The following is a 25,279-nucleotide window of genomic DNA, read 5'->3' as shown; positions in this document are numbered from 1 at the left end:
ATTTTTAGAAGTGACACTGCGGAAGAAGAAGAAATACTCGGAGATTTATCTTCAATGTCTTTGTATACGACATGGATGATGACTCATCATTGATGAGGTAAATTGACCATCCCTTACCGTGACGCGATATATTTAGCAAGAGTACAACTCAAGATTTTAGAGATTTTCAAATGGGTAGTAAATGGTCACACCATGGGCCATTTTCTCTTATATCTCAAGATCTGAGAGTTTGATTAAATGGCTTCAATTTAAGGAACTACTCATCTGTTATTAACAGCTACGATCAAATTATGCAATGAGCTCAGCCTATCGCTATAATAATGGTAAAAATTTATGATAAAACAATTGAAGTAAAAGATTGCCTTTCAAAAATTTGGATACACTATCAACAAGAGAAGTAGTAGATTTGGTAGTAATGTTGCGAAAAAATTGCCATTCTTTAATATTTGACGACAGGGTCAACCGACAATTCCAAAAAGTTTTATTGGAATATTCAACCGAAAACATCACTGTGCAGGAACCTTGTTACTCTAGACTTAGCAGAACGGGACTGTCAGAAAACGTCCTCTTCCTTTTCTTCTTTTTGAGTCGAGCGACATATAACGGTGAGTGAAAATCAACGTAGAGTTTTAAGTTTTGCCACATTTTTGAACGAAAATCTTTTACTTCACTTGTTTTAACATTACAATAATTTTCAATATGAAATCATTTTATACGAAGATAATAAGAATGATTGATCATTCATGCCGTTATATTTATGTAAATCAGAGCTAATAAACCTGAAACGTGCCGTGACAGAATTCTGATGAGTATTTTCAGGTTAATTCAGGTCATGCCAAAATTAATTGAATCAGGCTGAGGTCCAAACAGTTATAAGGTTCAGGTGAACATAGAACCTCTTCCCATAATTGGATATTGATTTAATAAAAAAAACTTTTTGATTTGCTAACTCCAGAGTGTCGATTTCGTTGTGATACACGATTAGACAATGTAATAGGATAACTGTTCAATGTTGTGAGTAATACATGAAGATTCGAGACACTTTCCCTAAAGAATTCCCGCGAGTAGGATCACGTATTGAGCCGGCCAATTCACACACATTCGACTTAGTATAAATAAATCTGAATCATAAACGCAAAACTCACCTCCATATATAGCTATTTCGATAGGAATATTCTCACATGGAACGTGGATAAATTCTAATGTGACATTTTCTGTCTCGATGTTCGATTTTAATATGAATAGAGAGGTGGTCCGGTATACCAGCGACTGTTCGAAAGTAATCCAATGCTGTAATGAAACATAAAATGAATTGTTAATTTGACGGATTCAAATGTAAACGGTCAATATATCACCATAAACTTAAGCATTTTATTAAAAAACCAAAATTCTGTTCGCTCTGTGGCTGTGTTATGTACATGTAATTTTCGTAAAATTTATTTATGTATTCCACATTTCTATACAGGTCCATAACGTATAACACAGATCATATTAGCATGAGATGTGACATGACTTGTAGTTGTTTTAAAATGAATATTAAAATGTTTTCTGATATTTAAGAGGAGAGGATAGAGAGAAAAAAACCTATGTAGAAAGCGCTTGACCGGCACATTTCGATTAGGCACATTTAATTTATTATTATTTAAATTTCTCACATCTTAATCTTCAACCAGAAACATTTCCACTTTACCATTGAGACGACGAACCAAAAAAAAACTCTTTTTATATCTCTGCTGTTTCTTATATAAATACTATGCGCACTTGTCGCTTGAGTATTTCATTATAGTTTTCTATATCTATACCTACACATATCTGACCTTTGACTATCATTAAAATATAAATTTTTCGTAATGGTTTCTCGTTTAGAGAAGGGATTGTTTAGTCAGGTTTAGTTAAGAGACGACGAAAAAAATTGATTTTCAATCTTAATAGAGCCTCTAATGCTATTATTTGAGATGTGTAAATGTGCCAATCACATTAACGAACCACAAGTTCTGTTTTAAGAATCTGTTCCAACCGGTATGAGTTTTAAAGTAACATTTTGCCGTATCAAAGTTACAGACTTTCGATAACATAATGAGCTCGAATTGATGGGACAGATTTTTTGTATATAACATGATGTTACTGTCTCGGTTTACACGGTGACCCGAGTGTATGGAGTATTATGATCTTTTACATATGAAAATTCAATTATAAACTTGTACTAAAGACAAATAGTTGAAACAGGTTTCTCAACAACCTTATCGAACGAACGAAAAAACCATGAATATCTGACAGAAACCTATACGTCGCTCATAACCATCTTGTTCAAATAAATCGGCAACGGCAGAGAAAGCTAAACAATAAGATAATGTGCCGGACAAAAAAAAGATCGGCGGCGTTTGAACTACATTATTGTTTTAAGCAAACAAAACTTTTAGTGGAAGATGGAAGGCACACAAATCCTTTATTGTCCATTCAAAGTCCGTTAAAATGTAACGTTGTATGGATCATTCGTTTTATTAATTAAATGTTATGGCCGTTCGACAGTTTATCGCCTTTTTTTGTCGCAAATTATCGTCAAATAAATTCGACATAAATGTTAACAGGAATGCTTGGAAAGAAATTAAAATCAAGTGGAGACAATGTATGGCTTGTGGATGTCAATGTAATTTAACAACGAATTATCGTACACCGTGTGGTATACTCTATAAACGAAACGACAGATCGTCATTGTAATAAAAAGTCTCATTAAACGTTTAAACGCCTCCGCTACGAAATGTTATTATTCCGTTTTATAAAACGTGCCATCATAATTCGTTCTCCTTTTTTCCTTATATGCGATGTTTGCATTTTTTTAAAACCATTTTAATTCAAACAACATGACGGCCACTTAAAAATATTATTGAGTCACTAATCTCTCTCAAGTGGCTTTTTTTTCTTCGTAACATTTTTCTCTCGTCTCATATTGCCTTGGTTATCCCATACAACAAATTCGCAGTATCATTTTGAACATAGCAAAAATTATACCACAACTTTCGGTCTGAATTACCTTCTTCTTCTTCTTCTTTTTTTCTACTCCATCCGAACCGTAAAGATGTGCACAAAACTTACATTTAAACGTACACTTTTCTCGATTGTAAATAACTATCTTTGGTAATAGCCAAACGATATGCATGTTTTGTTTGTTCCTTTTTTTGTAAACTCTTCCAACGTCGAGCACATAATACCTTGTTTCGAATTTTTTTGCCACGGTTCTAATGATCTAGTTCCCACGGTTGATCGAAGTTGTTCGATCAGTTGATTTTGCGATCGCGCAAGTGCCCCACCTTGCGCTCGTGACCATCGTTCAAGCATGCACAAAACCATTTAGAATCACTTTTTTTTCGCTTATAGTCTGTGTGCAATTGCCTTCTTTTTCTGTTATGTGGTTTGTGTGTGTATCATAGTCTCGTGGAGCAATTTGAATATATAACTTAATAATGAACATTTAAGTTCGAGTATGTTGTATAATTTGATTCATCGATTAACTGGCGATATTATTTTATACGAATGTGTATTTGCATAACGAAATAATAAGACCGAGTTATGGATTGGATTTATCGTGTTACAGCTGTTGAAAAATCGCTGGAACATGGGTTTTTATACGGCTCATCGGTTATTTTTAGAACAACACGTTACTCTTTGACTCTTGGTATTCTTTTCGCTGGAAAAGTGAATGAATGAATGATCAAACTGGAGTGGATTAATAATCGTTAAAAACCTATTTCCGAACCTATTTCGTACGATATCGTTACTGGGGTGGCGCTGGACACACTTTTCTTACCATATATCGACAAAAAGAGAGAGAAAAATATGGCCAATGTCATCCCGAATGGCTAATTCAACCACAGTAACGATCCTTATAGGTTCGAAAATTGGTCTGTTACTATCCACCACAATTTGATTATATCAGCAGATGACTTATTTCGACCCAGTAGACCAATATTTCAGATCCAGTTCAAGCACTCCCTCCCTCTTCCGAAGCCTTACCAACCATCGTACAAACGACCCCATTCCACGTAAATTGAACCTACCACGACGCATCTGGTCGACTCAATTATTACAATTTTGAAAAAGTTACCTTGGCAACGTTTAAATTGCTTAGGAAAATAACGATCTCCCGTTATAAGGCTAACACATAGCAGACCTACCATCCTGCTAAGTAATTGAACAATAAATCCATTGTCAAATGGGGCTAACATTTGGGTAAATATTGTGAAACTTTTCTGGGACACTCTAATCAGCCGACGAGGATCGTTATTTGTTTGTTCAATAAATACGAACTGACAATGGACCGCGTCGACATAATTCAGTTTTTATGTACAGAACGCACAAATGTTCAATTTCTTTTAATTGGCATGGCCTATGAAATTGTTATGGTCAATAGAAACATTATCCCAGTCAATCATCAGAAAATAAAAGAAAAAAGAAATATTTTTTGTCACATGAATGTCTTGTTTAACCAATCATTTAGGCATTTAAACGAAAAAAAAATATCAAAATTTGAAATCTCTATCGTTTAAGACGGCCGTCCTAATGAATTCAATCAGTACATCAAATTTGGTACGAAATGTGTATCACATCGCACCCAATTCGATTCGATTTTTCTTTCCTCAACTATTTTTAGTTTATTGTTGTTGTTTATTTTGACTCTGATATAACAATGAATCACCTCCTATTAACATGTATGATGTTAATCTTATATTTACGGTCATGATGTATGCAATTATACAGTTCGAGTTAAATAATTAAAGTGTGAAAAACCCAAAGTAAAGAATTGTAGCATAGAGAACGAAGGAAGGAAGAAAAAAAAACATATTTTCATTCATCGATTAGTTTGACCTTTAATTTGAGCCACTGTGAAAAATATATCAATTGTATGGATCGACAAGAATTTGATTGCTTTGTATCTTGGTATAACATTTCAATTCAGATATCGTAGAAAAGTGTTATATTATTCTTGCTCACGATGTTCGTGAAATATTAGTTATATTACTTTTCATGTTCGGATTTTTTATATTTTTCTTCTTCTTCTCTCCATTCCAATGCTGAAATTTCTCACCAAATGGAGTATCGGAAATTTATTGATTGAAAAGTAAATCACTTTGTCATAAACAAGATTGGTTTGAAGAGGGAAAAAAATCGTTTCCACTGTCATCTACATCAATAAGGAATCCTTATGTGAATTGCAATAGTTATTTACTTATGGAGGGGAGAAAATAGGATTTTTTTTACAAGATAAAAGTTTGCGATCAGAAGCGAGTGCCGTAAATCGCTCGAGTTGGAATTTCCCATTTTGTCCGAGGTGAACACAACGTTTTTCATGTTTGAGCGGTATTTTTCATTTAAGAGACAAACTTTACACGGCATGAAGAAAGATTGAATCATCTACATCTGGTATCGACAACGGCGACAAAAATAAGCGAAACGCTCAAGCTAGTGTTATCTTATATAGCACAAATTATGTTGAAACCAATGAAGTAAAAGATTTTGCATCAAACACCATTAATTTACTGCGCGATATGTTAAACAAAGGAAGTACTAGATTTAATGATTATTCTGTTATATGTTTGTACAAGGTAAGCTTATGAAAGCTTTGAGACTGATTCGAATTCGAAAAATTACCAACAGTTTAAAGACTTAGACTATTTTACGTTGTCGTTGTTGTAAACGATTAACATGTTTTCGCAAAGATTTCCGGACCTCATTGTCTTCATCTTTTCAATATCTTTAAGTAGGAACTAATTTATGAGATTCTAAGTGGTTTTGAAAAAATCTGTCGAAACGTGCCAAATTCTGCCCACAAGGGCACAAATTTTATTTTCTTAGTGATAGCCAGAAAAATAACTCTTCGTAAAGTATGGGTATCACTCTTTCCCTCCATAGGCTTGGATTTATAGATAACAATTTGTGTCCACCGTACAATGTATGCCATTGGCCCCATTTTTAAATATATTTTGTCGTGTTGTTGTTAGGCTGTGCACATTTTAAATTCAAATTAGTGGTTTTTGAATGGGTCCTATAATTAGATGTCGACTATCCATTAAAAAAAAATCTCGTTTGAATTGAGCTTTATTGTGGACACGTCTATCCATTATGGATAATCCATATTATAGATTCCATAATGAAAATGCCGCATTTATCAATTTTATTTTACGCTATAAATCACTATAATTGAATACAATTTAAAGTAACAAAAATAAGACAAAACATTTCGTAACATAACCCATTTATGATAATGTTGTCCAATAATAATAATAAATTTTAGCACTTTGCTCCATCAACCACATTATTATAATGTGTGATTGGTTAACATTGAATGGATGTGAAAGAGAATGTCAAAGGAGAAAAAATTATTACACAGATTGGAAAGATTTATACTTTTTATATTTAAAATAGATTTTTCAATTCACCGATATCTAATCGTCGTATAAGGAGCTGGTGTGCTTTTTTTTAAACACACACCCGAAAAATATGGTATTAAAATACCCAATCACCGTTTTATCTAGTCGGTTATTAAATTGAGAGATCAAACATTTTCCAGTAGAATTGGACGGGCATAATATGCATATTATACCAAGTGGATACCATTTAAGTGAGAGAAGAAAAAAAAAATCTCAAATTCTTCTTGCTGCTTATATTTCATCAGTAATTTATCACATCTTGGGGGAAACGATTATTTATTCAAATTAAATTGGAGACGTTTTTTTCGTGTTTTTTTTTTCTCTCGTCAGAAAACAACCAAAAATGTGAACGATTTTTTTATTGGTTCGTAATTTAATTAAAACATTTGGCTGACCTTCTAGTTATGAAGATGTTTTATGATGATAGCGGATTAGATGGATGATATTCTGATAATAGACACCTAGAAAAAAAACCAGATACCAGAAAAGATCTCAAATCTCTGTTATCCCTTTTCAAGAGCATCACAACCCATTAATCATTAATGAATTACTTCTGAATCTAGTTTTTGTAATAATAAAAAAAACTGACATCTCAACGTGTAACAGCGTTAACACTCAACCTTGTTCTAAAAATAAATTTATTCAACGTAATATCAGTTCACGTCGAGGTTTACGTTAAGATCTGTACAAACAAATCAGTTTAAACAATAACGTAAGATCGTTGTCATTGATGTGATCATTAAATGAGAAAAAAATTATCTAAATCAAATATTGAACCACTTTAGATGGAAAATGCATCGCGTATGCCCAGGACATTGGATTTCAGTGAATCTTCATAATTATTATTGATTACACAGAGTGTGTGTGTATCCAATGTAAACCGAAGTAAAGTTCACAATAATAACATTTAAATGGAATATAAAATGCACTAATGCCAAGATCTGAAATCGGTACCATAAATGAGCAATATTAAAAGGCTTTTTGTATGAGGTATATAATGCACAGAGATATCTCTCGCTTTAGAAATGAATAAAATGGTTGGGATTGTGCATAGGTAATACACAATAATATTGAAAATGACAACAAAACTGACGTAAATTGCAAGGTTACAATCATATTTATAATTAAATTAAATGCAAAAAAAGATGATATCTCTCTTGACTTATTATTATACAATGTTGTGTTATAGTTTACGTTTTATGCATACAATACGGATAGAATATAGTTCTACGATTTCAATTTTTTTCATGAATATAAGGAATGATATTAACATCATTTGATTTAATTCTTTTTTTTTATTTTGCAATAAATTATTGAGAATATCGCAAATTAAAGCGTCTACAACAAACAGTTTGAATTCGCTATCAAAAGAATAGGAGAATCACATGCAGCTCTGTTGTAACAACGAGCAGATGATCGTAAAAATACACGAATCATTTAACATGGATTCATCTTGTATCAAGTAGTTTATGGTCAATATTACTAATTGCTTGCGTTCCAATTAGTTCTTTATCAAGTGTCTCACAATTATTATCACTAAATCTGTTACTTCATTTGTTAAATGTGGAACAGAATGAAGTTTAAATTGAAATGTGAAACAGAATCTTGTACTTCATTTGTTTTATCATACATTTTGTCACTTTAAATTGTGATAAAAATCTTGTACTTCATTTGTTTTATCATACATTTGGTCACTTTAAATTGTGATAAAAATCTTGTACTTCACTAGTTTTACCAACAAATCTGCAATACAAACGGTGACTTGCAGTGTTTCATAAATCCGAAAAAACGGCGTGACAAGAATCTCACGGAAAAATCAACCGATTTTCGTGATTCTTTTTTGTTGTGTTAGGAATAGATGGGAGTATAAGATATAGTACAGAGCAGTTCGATACCCCTCACGACACGGCGCCAGCACTGGCCCAAAGTCAAAAAATATTTTAAAAATATGAAAAACATCCCCATTTGTCAGATTTTTAAGCAGGTCATGTTTAGTCATGTCCATCGAAAGGTAATTTCTGGGGCTTTCAAATTCAAACGAGCTCCATCTTACTATGGTTCGACTTCCCTGTGACTTTTATGACCTCAAAGTCCGAAAACATCCGAAAATTACTCCTCAAGTCAAGTTGCAGTGACAAATATGGTCTTTAATGTCATTTGAAAGATACTCAAATTACCTTTTGTTTTTCGTATGTTCAAAATATTTTGACTTTGGGCCAGTGCCTGCGACGTGACGTGATGGATACCAAACTGCCTTTGTACTCTATCTTATACTCCCATCTATTCCTTACGCAACAAAAAAAGAATCAACAAAATCGTTTGATTTTTCCCTGAGATTCTTCTCACGCCGTTTTTTTCGGATTTTTGTAACACTGTGAGATGTTAGCCGAAACTTTTTATTTGTTTTCTAAACGTTAGGAGATGCACAGTATTTCCGTAAGTTCTGGCAAATTCACACTTTAAGCTACTTAAAGTTGTATCAGGTGCAGAAGTGTCAAGCCATTTATCCACACAGGTTTACAATTATCTGTTACGCTGACAAGGTGATTGAGTTGAAACAAATTATTGAAAATGTTGTTCAAACAAACGAGATTGAGAATAGAAACTTGATCACTTCATTAATCTAATCCATAGAAGACAGCAAATGGCGATCTATCTCGAAAACATTAATCGATCATTTGCATCGTTGCTAAATGCTGACACGAATTTCAATATATGTAAAATCATAACTTCTAATTACACGAATCGATAAATTTTCTCCGGAAATATTGCAGTCGAAGCGTTTGAAAAATGGTCTCCGTCTCAAGGAGCCAACAGTTTATGTACAGTTTTATCAGTTCCACATCTGCATCGCAATCAATCAATATTTAATTCGACAAAAAATCTAATCTCTATTCGATTTAATCGAATCGGAGAACTTGTTTTCAATTGGCTGTGTATGAAATTGAAAAATTTTCCCACATATTTCTTTTGCGTAAAATGACTCGGCCAATAGGTTGTTTAGTTTGTTTGTTTTTTTCTTACTAGTAATAATTCGCAATCTTTAATTTTTCCAAGGCGAAGAGAGAAGAGAAAAAAATAGACACATCAAAAACATGATAAAATTCATAATTCCCTGGCATCCAACAATTTATATATTTCATTTCACTGACACATATATTGGTTCAACTCTTTAATATTGCATATATATAGTGTGTGGCGGCAGCGAAGAGTGAAATACATTTTGAAATGTAAACGTCAAATGTGGAATAAATGAAACTCCAGCGAAATGATGAATCTATCCGATGTTTACCGGTTTCATATACAAGATGCAAAAGTACATCTCAATATATTAAATGAGTCTGAGGCAACAAATGTATTAAGATTCTGTTCGGTTCATTCGTTTATGAAATGTGAATGTTCCATGCATTTATTACGTCGATTTGTATTTAAAAAAAAAATTGTTCAACTCTTTGTGTGTTAGCTCTTAATTTCGAAAAACCGTCTCCGGCACAAAAAAGATGAATTCGTTTGGTGCGAACAGTTTAAATAACCCAATATTAATCATTTTACGCGATGTAATGATTTCCGGCTTGACTTATGCTTTCATTTAATATAAATCATCATACGGTGCATGATATTGTATCGGAATTCATTCGGAGTTGAACAAATTTCGTTTAAAAATCGAAAAACGTCTCAAAAACGCTGAACGGAGTTTTGCCAATATTAACCATTTCACCATTTCGTGGAATGGGTTTGTATTCTTGTTACATATATTGTATTCCTTACAGGTTAATTACTTATGAAACAGCATCATGATGATATCTCAATTAAACGAAACATGTGGATTTAATCGATCGCAGTTTGTTGAGTGTGTAGTGTATACGGTTGTTGTTGTTGCTATTCGCTAAGAATCATGAATCACCATACAGTGAATTGTTATTACAGTGAACGACATCTCAAATGTCTCACTGTCAAATTTTTCTGAGAATTTTATTGTGTCATTGCAAATTCACAATGACATTCTCTGAAAAAAATTACAGTGAGACATTTGAGATGTCGTTCACTGTAAATAAACGATTTTTCTGTTGTTGCTTTTCGAACATATGGTCTAGTGATCGCGTTATATACCTATCTATCTATCGTATAAGCAATTATACTTACCACGATCCACGAAATATAAATTCACCTTGATATTGCATTGTACAAAATAGTCGATTCTGTGTGTGTGAACCGCATGGAATGTAAAATTAACGAATTTTGAAATGGAAACAATTGAAACAGAAAAATCAATTCCAATCCCGAATCAGATGAGAAATGTTCAATAAAAATTCCTTCGGGCGATTATAAACCATAAACCTCATTTCAACACACTCTTTTTATCGGACTTACCAGCAATTATATGCCTTGTAAGATATTACGAAAAAAAATCGCAATGTTCCCGATACAACAACAGCGAAATACAATGCACGGCATATTAAATGCGAACCAAGGTCATATTTGACACGAGAATTTTTAATCTGGATCTCTGACTTCAACAGGAAATTCACCGTGACTGAATATTGACCAGAAATTGTTATTGTTTTGAGTAACCACAAAATAACAACAACAATTTGACGAAAATTTACGACAAATTTGTGATGCTGTTTCACAATAGATGGTGGTGGTACTTAAAATGAAGCGAAACTGATGCAGTCGTCGTTTTTGTTTTGGTTTTTTTCTCTTAATTTTTGTTTTTTGTTTTTTTTTTGGATTGATCGCAAATGGTGTGGTAAAGAAAATATTCGTAAAATGCGATTTTACTCTTGATATATAGCTTGCGAGTGTGCAGCGTTGGGTAGAACTTAATAAATTGATGTTCGGTGAAATATGATTGAGCGTGCATCACTTATATGAACACTTCCCACGAAAATTGGTTAAAATGTGGTAGAGTTCGAACATGTAGTTCGATTTTGATGAAATGGTGAAGATTTCAAGTCTCGTGTTAAATGAAGGGTGAGTAAAAGGCAATGCTCTAGAAACAAGAGCTTGTTCGTTGAACAACAAATTTTAAGTGTCGTCAGGGGTTTTAAATGAGGCACCAAAACTAATTTTTTCGCATTAGAAAGTCAGTTTCTATCGACAAACACGACAAAAATAAGAAACAAACATTGGCTAATTGCCCTTTTAAATTTTGAATCATTCATTTGACCGTTCAAAGGTGATAGTTTAATAGGTGGAGGTGGTTAAAAAAACAATGCAAATATCATCATTTGTCGTACGGCAGACCAATAGATGGCAGTCATATTAAGAGTGAAGGTCCATAAGATGAGGTACAGAGTTTTGAGCTCCAGCGAGTCATATGTAGATGTGGCAAGGCATCTATTATCGACAAATACGACAAAAATAAGCAACAAACTTTGGTTAATTGTCTCTTTATATATGGCAAAATGTATGCTAAAACCAGTGAAGTAATAGATTTTATGAAAAAAAAATTCAACAACAGAAGTAATAGATTCGAACAGTGATAAACTTGTCGTTTTTAAAGTTTGATAGCAAATGAAGTCAGTGAAAGCTGTAGTTTCAGAAATCGAGATTGTTTTCGTAATAGTCCATTTTATACTTTCCACATAAAATAAATCCCTCTACAATATTCAACACCAAGCAATATGGGGAGGTGGTTAAAGAAACCAATGCAAATATGGTCATCATCGTTCGACAGACCAATAGATTTTTTTTTCATTTGAAACTAAAAGTGTTGAAATTGAACGATCGCATCGACAATGTGCGAAACGTCGGATTCGATTTGTTAAATTGAGGCACGTAAATTTCACAAGCAAATAATAAAATTCCCGATAAACATTGAGAAAATTAAAAAAAAAAAAACAAAGCAAAAATGCTACATTTACATGACATTACAGTCAAACACACACCGTCGATGCGTATACCATTTCTGGGATTCGATACCGAAACGGAGAGACGAGAAAAAAAACAACAAATTTTTATTTGATTTGAGTTCATCGAACAATATTGTCGAACTATATGTATTTAGCATACAAATTAAAAACTCAAACGCAAGAGCAATATTGAAATCGAAAGACTTAAAAGAATTTTTATTGTTTAGCTGTTATGTAGCGTGTCTCTTTTCAGGTGTAGTAATTCTTCTATATGAAAAAACAAAGTTTTTTTTTAACTTACAAAGAGATACGTTTTTAAAATAATTAAATAACTTCGCTCGGTTCGTCAAATATCACATGCAAACGTTGGATGTGGTTTTTTTTATATTCTTCTTCTTGTTGTGTTGTCTTTTAAGTTTGTTTGAAATGAAGTGAACTTTTAAATTAAATGAGTTTTTCGAGGTGGTCTGATTAATTGACTTTAATGTGTGATCTTCTTTTGTTGATTTTAGTCGATTCTTAATGTGTTTTAGTGCCTACAAAAATCAAGTTTTTTTCTTTCTTTATTTAAAATTCAATTTGTCACTTCGAATATATTTGTTTGCCTACAGCTTGTAGCTTGGCTTGGCTGAGCTTGTTTCTCTTAATATAAAAGAACAAACGAATTGGTAGCCATTTACAATAAATCTCTTTTATCATCAATAACTCGTATAATGATCGTAAAATCTTACAAAAATCAATTTCCTGTCCTACTGATGGACGATCAAACTTCTTCGTCGATAAGAAATCGTGTCAGCTGTACAGCGAAAACAAAAAACCGATCGTTGATTGATCTCAATAAAAATAAATCTACTTTTATAGGCCGAATAACCACTTCATTCAATCGATTCAAATATTTTAATTAATTACTTGGTTCGGCTAATTCGTTAATTTTATACGAGCTAACATTTACACACAAAAAAATTAAATATTTTTATTCGAACTGCCGCCAGCGTCGATTTTGAGCAATCGTCTTGTTTTTATTGGAACGACAACTCACTCCTTTACCTACTTTTTCATCATTTTAAGTGTTCATAAAAGATTTTATTTATTGTTTTATTGATATATTCGATTTTCGGTTTTGTGGTAGGTTTGATTGGCTTTTAGTAAGACAAAAAAAAGATTTCTGCTTTTTATTAGGCTTTGAAAGACGGCATTTCGATTGCATACCACTGATGTAAGGTGCTAGCTATAAATTTAATAACTTCGCGTGTTACTCCCTTTGTCTTTATAGAGGACAGGGATAAGTGAGTGGCTTTTGATAGGACCTACTATTGGTGAATTTATATACCGAATTTGCTGAAATTTACCGAAAATTTAGCAATTTACTGAAATTTACCAAAAGTTTACCGACATTTTACGGAAAATGTACAGAAAATTTACCAAAAATTTACCGAAAATTTGGAATTTATCGGTAAATTTTTGGTAAATTTTCGTTAAATTTTGCTTCCACACCAATCATTTATTCAGCATTTCTTGTATCACTGCATACAAATCTGATCGCTGTATGCCAAACCATTGGATCGCTAAATGCTCTTCAACATTTTTACCTTTTTTAAATTAAAATGTCGATTTACCGGAGTAAAAAGTACGTTCTATGCGACAATAAAACCACATCGCATACGCTCAAATGAATCATAATGAAATAAAATATTATCCAACCACCAACTCCTATTATGTAAATATGCAAATGAACCGATTTCGAACCACATTGGGCACACGTCAGATATACAACTGTCAGCGGGCAAGAAAGACAAAACGAAAAATCACAACACAATTCCAATAAGCCAACCTAACATTTCGAGTCAGATTTTAAATGAATAATCCACACACACATTTCATCACGTCCTCAATATGTATATCATGTCTGCAATTCAGCAGCAGATTTGGTATTAGTTCCAACAGAAATGAAGCGACGAAATAATCGTAATATCACTCAATATTCCGACCGCATAAATATTTAAAACTTTGCTTTGAAAAATTTGTATAAAACAAAAGATTCAATTCAGCACTCAGAAGTCATAAATAATGACAGGCAGTGTGTTAAAAAATGCCATAGTTTGATATTGAATTTGATGATGAGATTTATTTCTTCTTCTTCTTCTTCGCTTATTTGTTTTTAACTTTTTTATGTGGATTGTAAAACAAAAATTGATAATAGAAATGCCAAACTGAAGCAAAATGTGACTGAAATTTGATTTTGTTTTTATGTCGCTGTTAAGTTTAGCCATTAATAATGTATTTAAAACTTGTATATGTTACATTTTTATGTTTAGTGTCTTAAGTAATTCTCTGCTTAACAATTCCACTCAACGCATTTCATTCGGATGATTTTTGAATGTGAATTTTTAATGTCAAAAAAATCGTCGTCACACATTGTGTCACATTAGTTGTGATTTGTCGATATTAGCTCGACGTCACAAATGTTGAGTTACGAAAAAGAACGGTTTTAATGATGAATAAAAAACTCAAAATTTGTTTTAATTTATTCATAATTTGTCTTAAATATGGCTACAAATTTTATCGGAATCAAAAACTCGAAAATAACAAAAATATATTTATTATGTATCATCCGAGCCATCCCAGCCCGTAATATCTACATAATTTCACTATATAGTAAGTCAATATAAATTTATAAATTAGTGTACAATATAAATAATGCTCCAATCAGATGGTATATGGATCGAAATACCGACAAAGGCATTTTATAGCGCATTATAAACAACAACAACAAAACAACCGAAGAAAAATGTTTGAATGTTATCTGAAAAAGCGACGACGATATTGCTTACCCTAAAAATATAAGTTTATAATGTAAAAGTTACCGCTTCTGTAGATTAATTTAACATTAATGTGCAAATTGATGATTTTTAATGGGTTCAAATCAATAAAAAAAAATTTCATTCGAAAAGAAAAACCAATTTTTTTTATCACATCCATACTCGTAAATAGTTGGATTTTATTAATTTAATATTCAAATGGAAAAAAATTATATATTTTTCTATCATAAATATTGAATATTTATTCCATCGATTCACTTAAATAAAAGTGATTCAAGTGAGCTTTTCAATAACATCACGAGTGTTTATTTAATTAACAAGATCCATTTATTTGATTCGGAATATGTGCTAGAATCAGTCGTGTCGCATACCAGCGAAATGCTCAACAAAAATACCCAAAAATGTGTGTCTGTGGTAAAGTGAGAGGTCACTAGCGAGTGGTGTCCCACATATTTTCATATTTATTCAGAATTGGCCGATATTATTTCCTGAGAATAATCAATGCCACAAAAAAATCAAATGCTTAAGAATCCCTTACCCTCAGTCAAAATTGACCTTTTATTTGAAGTGTCAAGCGGAACGGAATCCATAGACTACAAGCTAGTCCATTCAAACAAACACAATGCTTATAAGGTTTTATTACTGTCACTTATGTGACTATTAGACTATGAGACCCGTACAAACAAAACACGTATAAGCTGCATGTTTGTTATTAGTAGACCAGATGAAGCAAACCTCGAAATAAATTTGGTTGACTTTAACTGTAACATGAAAAAAATAAAAGTAAGACCCTGACCCTGACCTCTCAACGCACATCTAGCAAAAGTGTTTCAAATGACAGCTGCCAAATAGAGTACTGTTTTGTATGAACAATTTACAGTGAAAAAATTTGTTTGATACACTGTCGAGTTTCAAAACTCATGCTTGAAGTGCGTTGGACCCCTTTATTTTCTTTATTTTCTCAAGCCGCTAGCCTGTCGCCTTAAACTCATCCAACTGTGCTTAGCTACATTTTTACCTTTATTATTCATTTGCAATCAAATTTGTTTCGTCAAGTGAAGTACTAGATTCGTTTAGTGATTTTCAGGTTACGTTGTAGTAGTCGCAACTATGACAGACTTTGTTGTACATGATTTGCGATAAAAGTGTGTCCAAGACAATATAGACTTGCACATTTAACACAATCGTTTAAGAACTGATATCATGCGGAACTAATTTTGTTTTGTTTTTTAAATGGCATTTTCATGTGGTTTAATTACATGTTGTCCACTAGTAAGCACGACTCATTTAACTAGTACTAGATTAATTCCAAGAAATTGTAATTCCGAATTGTAATAGGATTCATTTTTAACATAATAATAAAGCTCTCGATTAATAGAGACTTTACGGAAATCTCTATCGTATAGCCGAGAGATGAGAAACGAATTAGTCATTAAAAGGTATTTGCAATCATTCTTAAAATATTGCATTTATGAGTGTTATATTGTGTTGCTCATAAAACTTTTATAATGAACACAAAATTGTGAGAAAAGAATCATAAAATGTATTTTCCATTAATTTTCAATAAACACTGCAAACAGACTGATACACATAATAAAAAATGAATTCATTATTGAAACAACACTTGTTGCCTGCCTGCCTTCTTTTTTTATCAAAACACCTTCAGTGCATTGAGCGAAGAGCGAAAAAAGAATCTCACACACAACGAGTCTTGTTTTTTCAGTTATGCTTGTTATATATTACAAAAACGAACGAAAGCATTAAATTAATTGGAATGGCCCCAAAAACGAAATGATATTTAATGAAAAAGTGATAGGTCGATCACGAATCATTGTTATTCTTTAAACACATCTCCTAGGCTCTCTTGGCATCTATAGGTATTTTTTCGATGTGGTGTAATGTTTGTTTCATACTTCATACATACTTATATGCGTGCTGGAAATGTTGTGGGTCTCAAAAAATTAAAAAAGCGTCGAGAAACCCAATTATACACACAAAATGATATAGTGGTACACCATATAAACTATACACTCGATGGGTCGTTTTGTTGTTGTTGTTCTGTGTTAAAATTTGATAAATGATTTTGATTTGTTTGCACATTTGGATTCATTAAGACGCTTTGCGAGGTGCCAAATTGAGAAATTGGAGATAGTTTTCGGGAAAAAAGTCCATAATCATATTTCGGCAGTTTTTGTGCTTGGTGCTTTGAATGTTTTTTTAACCTTTCCCGTGTGTCTATGTCTGGTGATGAGTTGATTGATGAATGTTATAATTTTGTTGGTTTAAATTTTTATAATGCGAGTGAAATATATGTAACGTTCGAGGTAACATCTTAATTAGTCTCGATATAACATCGAAGTTTTTTTTTACAATTTCATGTTGTTGTTGCTTGCGGTGTGTGGTTTTTTTTCCTTCTTCTTCTTTCGCTATCTCTTCATCTCGTCTTCTTCAATTTGAATTGTTGGATTAATTTAATAATAACAACGAAAATATTTTATGGAATAATCTGCTCGAATTAGTGAACTGTGAATCAAATCAATTACGATGATGAAACTACAATTTACTTTAGAGAGAGATAGAAAAAAACAACAAAATTTTTGCTGCAAAGTCATTGAAATTGATATCGGTTTGAAAGTACACGAATCGTGAATTATATGTTTCAATTATATCGTACCGACATACATGGTTATTGGTTATATTTCAACGTATTTTTAGACTAATTTTAACGAAGATACACCTTATGTGATCATCATCTCCAAATGTGCACTTCCATAATAGCCACTCGTATGAAATCTGAATATAATTCATTAAAAGAGACGGTTGGAATTATTTTCGTGAAATGATTCTTTTTTGGGTATGTCTCATGTTGCACGGATGGGTCACGTTCACTCACCGAAAAAAAAATGTAAACAAATGTGCAATAATTAACAGATATCCAACGTTACAAGGTAACATCTTCTTTCCCCCCCAACGGAAAAAAAATCATTTTTGGTGTACGGCTTATGATATCTCTTTTGATTTTTGTCGCCTTTAAATCGATAATTTATTTCGGTTTATACGACAACCATAAAGATATTAATGAGAATGGAAGAAGTTTTTTTTTCTTCTTCTTCGTCGTTGCTGTTAATTGATTATAATATTTCAGGTGATAGCGCATTTTATACGAAAATGTAGGTGTTGGTGGAATTATATATCAAAAAATACGGTGTTGAATTGGAATGTTGAAAACGATGTTTTTTTTCTCCGTCTTCGTATAATATTCATACGAAGCATAACATATGGTGTTAAACAATTTGTTAAAGCGATTTTGTTTTTTCGTTTTTGTGTTTTGTTTTTATGGTAATTAAGATGTGGCCGTTGAAAAATTAATTATTGGCAAGAGTTTCTTTTGAGTTTAAAAACTTGTGTGCTGTCTGGTAAGTATTTATAAAATACACACGCTCTTACAAATGAATGTTTAGCGGCTATGGTTGCATGCCTGCAATGTTTATATATACCGGGTTGTACATGCGCTTTTTTCGACGAATTTATTAAAGAATTATTGCGATTAAGATCATGGGTTAAAGCTCTTTATAATTTGTATTCATTATCCTCATTTAATTTACGACAAAAAAAGTTTAAATTTATTTTGATGACGAATAATCATAAGTTCTTGTCTTAACTTCCCTTACAAGTTGACGACAAATACTTCGATTAAAAACGATTTCAAGGCGCATAATCAGAGCTGTTCACATATTAGAAATGGCTATTCATCTGTTAGCGACAGTGAAAGCAAAAAAAAAACCAACGAGTGCTCATGAATGCCGCTTAATATAACAATATTTGCTAAAATTAATGAAGTAATAGATTGTGTATCAAACATTCACATAGTGTTGAACAAAATAAGTAGTAGATTTTAGTAATTACATTGCGATCCTATTGTCTGTCATAAAAAAGGTCTATTTGGAAGACGGTCAGCTGTGCATTTGACTTGAAACTATAAAAATGTCCAAACATCAGTTAGGACTGTTAAATTGTATAATGTAGTTCAATGAACTCGTTGTATCCAGTGTAGTGATGCCCCTACCACCTTACTACTTCTACTCTAAAGTAACATTGTTTTCGATACAGAGTCTGCATCCGAGTAATCGTTGTAGCGATTTTTCCTGAGTTTTCACGTGAACATAGAGAAAAATCGCAAAAATACATGAAAATCGTGAAAATTCATGAAAATTCGCGAGACGGTTTTCGTGATTACAGGCTCTGTTTCGAGGTTTTTATAATTTCACCCTTTTCAAACGGCCAGTGTCTCACGATAAATCTGCAGTGTAAGACAACATTTAAACGGAGCTTATCGCTTAAGTTTCCTACTGTCAACAACATGTGTTTAGCGCTTTTTAAAAGGTCGTTAGCAGTTGGCGCAAGTTTTAAAAATTTAGTGATTGTTGTACTCATGGAATCAAGGGCTACAGTCACACAACCGACATTAAAATTTGAAAGCAAGAGTGAATTAATCGCAAAGTTGTTGGAAAGTATCTTTAATGTTAGGATAAAAACGGCGCCTCAAATGTAATGGAAGTGTTATCACTACTAGTAAATCACTAGTCATATGTCATCTGTTACCAACAACTACGACATAAACAAAGCGATGGACCACGGCTTGTTTCATCTTATATACCAAATTATATGCTTAGACCGACGAAGTAAAAGATTTCGTACAAGAGCCTTCTAAATGTGGTTTAAACAATAGAAGTAGCAGATTTGTCGATTATTCCGTGACAGTCCTTCCATTTGTAAATGATTTGAAAATTGCCTTTGTGTGCTAAACGACAAAACGACTGATTTGACCAAGAAACGTTTACAAATCTAGAGCTGCCAAGTCTTCATACACACATATGTGCAACAACACTACGCAATTATACAACAGAAATTAATATTATTCAATGGTAGAATGACTGATTACTTTTTCGCAACACTATCGTAGGCTTCATACAAAATACAATTTAATTGAACAAAAAAGGTGTTACATTCGATATATATAGATCACAAAAAGGCTAAAAACACTATTCGAGATTCATTTCAAAATGTAATATTAAAACTTCATACATAAACAATTCATTTAATTACATATCTCTTCCAATGCAACAGTAATGTTCCATAAGCGAACATGAGTGGAATTATATTGCAGGCAGATATTATATTCGTTGTTTCTGTTTGGGCATTTATATATAAACACAGCACAATAGAAACACATGTTTTACACAGAAATGTAAAACGAAAAATAATTTATTTTTATTCCATTTTTCATTTATTGTTGTGGTGTATCGTCACGAAATCCAATAATAAATATTCTAAGATTGATATATTAAATGGCAGTCTCAAACAAAAACGTCTAAATGCACTGCTGTATAACGTACACACAGGCAACCTTCACACGTCAAAATGGTATATTTGGTCACGGTAACTAATTATACACCTTTGGAGACACAAAATATCATTTATTTCGGTTGTCATCTCTGGTCAAGTTGCGATATTTTGTTTTTGTTTTAAAACACAAAATTTCGGGCTAGCTATAATTGCTGTCATTGTTTGTTGTGAAACGTGGAAAAGGTGTAGAACGACAAAGCGACTACTGAATACCCGACATTCGACCACTCAATACGATTGAACGGAAAGGTTGAATCAAAGACAAAAATGATTTTATTTGTATGGACCTAGTACTTCAATTGGTTACACCATCCAGTGTTCTTGATGAATCAATTGCCTTGTGGGTAGTGTGGAACCTAACACATTAAGTAGATATATTTTTTGTTTATCTCTCTTTGGCTGTTATTGGGATGTTAATTGATGAATCATTTATTGATGCTCTTAATATAAGACAATTTTTATTGCTCATACAGAACATGTGTGATCTGATTTTCATATTTTTATATCACAAGCACACATATTCGAGAGATCTTTGTTCAGAATATCTTTCAATATTAACGCTGTGGTGCTAATTGACCAATACAGAATGATCTTATTGTTACGAGCATCGAAGGAAAAAACAACAACAATTTCTGATTTCCATTCGACTATGTGATAAATAAGTGGAGTTCACACAACACGTGAATTAAAATCGTACAATTTGTAATCATGTGGAAAAAAGTTTTTTAAACGGATTTCTGGAGCTAATTGACACCTGTACATCTCTCATCTATGTATATATATATCGATCGATCGAAACGATTTTATTTTTGTTTTGTCTCTGAATATGGTCAATATACTAAACTAATGAACTTTGACGTCCAATACTGTCGAATATATATAACGTTCTCAAGGAAGATACAAATGAGAAAAAGAATAACGAAGACGAATAAAAAAAAAAACACGTTACGGTCGGACGTTACAGACGGTGTTGTGATGCGGGTACAAAATTATTTACACAAACAACAATGAATTGATTTGCTGGTAAATCGTTATAGCGCACAGAACTGGAGAGCCTAATAAACTATTGTAGTGTAGAGTATAGTAATTTAAGGTGATATTAAATTGCTATATTCAAATATAGACAACAACAACAACGAAGTGAACAGAAAAAAAATGTAGATCTTGTGGTACCACTTGTATACATACCCAGAAATTGAATTTAATGCGGTAATTTACTGAACTTATTTTCCTTTGTCTCTGACCATAAAATTATGGTTTTACCGACAATTCGTTCGCCTTGTAATAGAACGGCTTCTGTTTTTGTTTATCGTTAAGGTAATTTTGATCCAGACAATATGAAGAGAAAAAACACACAAATATTTACGTTTGTTTGTTGGGATATACCATCTGAAGCTGCGAGTGTTATACATTCAAAAAAGAAAAACAAAAACACCGAAAAAAGTGATCATGACGAAAACAATTAATAAAACAATATTTTTGGTTAAATCATCAGCATCTAATAGCTCTGAAGGCGAAAGATGGCGTGCAGGCCCCATTGTAATATTGAATGGCTGAGCGTTCGTAGAAGTATATATAGAGTTTTTGGGGCTCACACTACTTCCTGTATTATGAATTTGGTTTCAATACAGGTAATTAGCGTCTGCCCATACCACTGTGTGAGAATGGAAATTATTTTTACTTTTGTGGCATGGTTGATTATATTTCTGGGTGAGGTTTATAAGGTAATAGTCAGACAATTTATGAGAACAACACTGATCACGATTTAATTTTTTCGGTTGTTTGTAATTGTAATTTAGGTGAAGATGTGCCTTAATTTCATGTATTCAGATGACATTACATTCTTTCGAAAATCGTTCGCAATTACACGCATAATGGATGAGAATTGTTGTTTCTTTATTTTTCTTCAATTTTTGGTGTATTATTTTTGTGTGTGGATAGTTTTGTTGGGATCATTGTTTCGGTATATTTATAGAATTTAGTTCGAACAACTTTCGTTTTTGTTTTAAATTTTTCGATCGCAATTAGAAAGCTCATAGTTTTGAATGCAAGGCAGATAAATCATCTAACCGAAGTAATGTGTGTGTGTGTTGTCTTAATTCAATTTTAATTTATTTGTTTTCACTGAAATTAAATTTAATTAAAAGAAAAATTAAATTTCAAATTTGACCGAATTTTGGGAACAAAGAAGACACATTGCGAAATCGTCAGGATGATCACGCACTCAACTTGCAAAGTTATTGATATGACAAGTGGGAAGGTAGTAGCCCGAGTCGAAGGCGAGAGTCGGAAGTGAAAATTGGAACAATCACTCAACATATTTTACATATTGCACGGCACCGGCTGTTAAATTTTATAGTCTCGATGGCTATCTAAATCTCCGTTTTGAGTAATGACACAATTTGACACTCAAGCAAGTTAAAGTGTTACTTTAAGCATTTTAAAAGAGTTCTCAGGACTATATTAGTTTCTATAGACAAATGCTGTTGGGAAACTAAAGCTCAAATGTAATAGATTTTTGTGCAATTTTATTGCACTTCTAGTACATTTCGTCCAAATGTCAACGCTCTCTTTTTTGTGAACCAACTTCTCTGCTATGACATTTCATGGATAGTCACCAGAGGTTACTTCACCAGAAAATAGAGCGTATAGAATGAAGCACTGAAAAAATTGTGGAGCCTCTAGAGGCCAACGGAGGTTTCCTATATTATGGAATAAAAACTCAATTTCATTATACCAACATTTGAAATACTCAATTCATATGAAAAATTGTGGACCACTACGACAAATAAATTATGTTCTAGTAGTGCTACCATTTTAACTCAAACGCAGTATCCTTATACAATATCCATGGAATTCTGTGCAAGCACGCACCAATACGTGAATGATATTTTTGAACAATGACATTAATGAGCTCTTGAATTGTGAACCAATATTGACTCAATAGGCACTTGAATAAGCATTATGTTACTATTGCTAAGAAAGACGTCAACATCGACGAACCTACACTTACTCCATTTCAGAAATTTTTGAATTAAGTGACATAAATCTCTTCATTGCCTTTATACCCTCTACGTCTTACAAATGTTGCAACGATTCAGAATTTTCATATAAGTATTGTTCTACTACTCTAACTAGAATGCCTCCTGCATGTACCTACCCAATTACCTTATTCAATCTTAAATCCACTGATCAATGAAAGACATCAATACTGGCGAACCTATTTTGCTTGCGATATTTTTCAATTAAAATTGTACTCTGGTTCCTATTACACTAATTCATATTCGAAAGAAAAATTCAATTAGACTCACCATAGAGATACACTTCGTGAGAGAGTGGAGCAGGAAAAATAACAACAAAAAATGATTTTAAAACAATCTAATGTGCACCTCATAATCATATAGTTCGTGGGAATAGAACTGATTTAACGCCTTCGCCTTTTTGATAAACATTATAATGTGTATAATGGCATAGAGAGCTGCTGCTGATCAGTACCGTTTTGTATCTTTTGAGTACACACTTTAAACTATCGACACGTTGGTTTTATAATATGCATAGCATAGCATATACACACACAGCACACCTATTTATACATTTTCAGATGCTTTTTCGAAGAGTTATAGTGTTGTTAGTCGATGATGATGATGATGATGCGGTTTGTATATCGAGGTATATACTATGGGTATATACAGGAATAGAACTACCGATATTGAGAGTTTTTAAAATTTTTCCGTAGAGAAAATTCACACGCAACAACTTTGGAAATTTAAATAGAAATTATTTTTTTCTTCTTCTCTGGCTGTAATACAAGAATTATGGACGGCATCTTTATAGAGTATATTATAGTAGAGTGGTTAATCGGTTACCGATAAAACTTTCGCAAATTCCATTTAGAATTTCACTTCTGAATTGGATAAGAGAAGACGACGAAAACGAAAAAAAAACTGTATTGCCACAGCACTTCGATGCTGCACATTATATTATCAGCGTGTTTTATTGGGATCAGGTTTAGAATTTATTTATTTTATTATTTTTACATGTTTTACATGGCTCTTCGATAAAATTTCTTTCTTGTCATTTTAACATTTCGCATAATGTATGGGTACTGGTTCGCTAATATACAAATTAGACAAAATGCAACATCCATTTTACCGGGTACGCTACACAGCTACTTTATTTAATGCGAAACATTTAATTGCTGGTAGAGTTGTACCATATTTTTTACAATTAATTGTTAATTGGATAGAGTAGTACACGAATATGTGTACGTAACATGTCTGCATTAATAACTTGGTGAACTATTTCCGTTTTATTCTTTGCTTTTAACAATTCTAGGCTTAATAAGAAACAAAATATAAATGGAAATGCACACTTAATCTGTGCATAAATAATGCACTTAAATAATAAACATATTCAGGGACAACAGTGTGAATGTCCTCAACTTCAAAACAGATATTCTTTGTCTAGGTTGGAAAACAATGAACTATTTTGAAATTCACAATTATTATTGTTTAATAATGCTGTGTACCTCCACCAACCAACCAACCAACCACAACAATAATAAGATTTAAAAAATTTTATTTATTTTTTTCATAAAAGCAAATCATAATTAACTAATATGAAACTGCATATAAGTGGAGAGATATGCATTAAAAATGCACTCTATGATTGCATGTGATAATGTTTGGTAATCGTTTGTTGTATTGACAAAGGAACAACTTGAAAAGGCGGTGTGAATTTATTTCCGGTCAAGTAAACATTTTATTAATTGTAA

The 25,279-nt window shown here is 32.4% G+C and overlaps 1 protein-coding gene and 1 long non-coding RNA gene across 2 annotated transcripts in view; one reads left to right on the top strand and one right to left on the bottom strand.

The window, feature by feature from the left end:
* The window catches only part of LOC119078221 (knirps-related protein), a 52,073-nt gene that overhangs the window by 24,131 nt on the left and 2,663 nt on the right, over positions 1–25,279 (bottom strand). Inside the window, exon 2 of the mRNA XM_037185682.1 lies at positions 1,146–1,290. Coding sequence (XP_037041577.1) covers positions 1,146–1,151 — 6 coding nt within the window. The 5' untranslated portion in view covers positions 1,152–1,290. The remainder of the gene's footprint in view (positions 1–1,145; positions 1,291–25,279) is intronic.
* Positions 8,619–23,617, top strand: LOC119078222. Its single transcript, XR_005087958.1, has 3 exons — positions 8,619–8,806; positions 19,838–19,841; positions 23,607–23,617. It is a non-coding gene; the product is annotated as an uncharacterized LOC119078222 (long non-coding RNA).

Source organism: Bradysia coprophila, unplaced genomic scaffold (genome assembly GCF_014529535.1).
Source record: "Bradysia coprophila strain Holo2 unplaced genomic scaffold, BU_Bcop_v1 contig_248, whole genome shotgun sequence".
Taxonomy (NCBI): Eukaryota; Metazoa; Arthropoda; class Insecta; order Diptera; family Sciaridae; genus Bradysia; species Bradysia coprophila.
The sequence above is the reverse complement of the archived record's forward strand: the minus strand, read 5'-3'. Positions and strand labels throughout refer to the sequence as shown.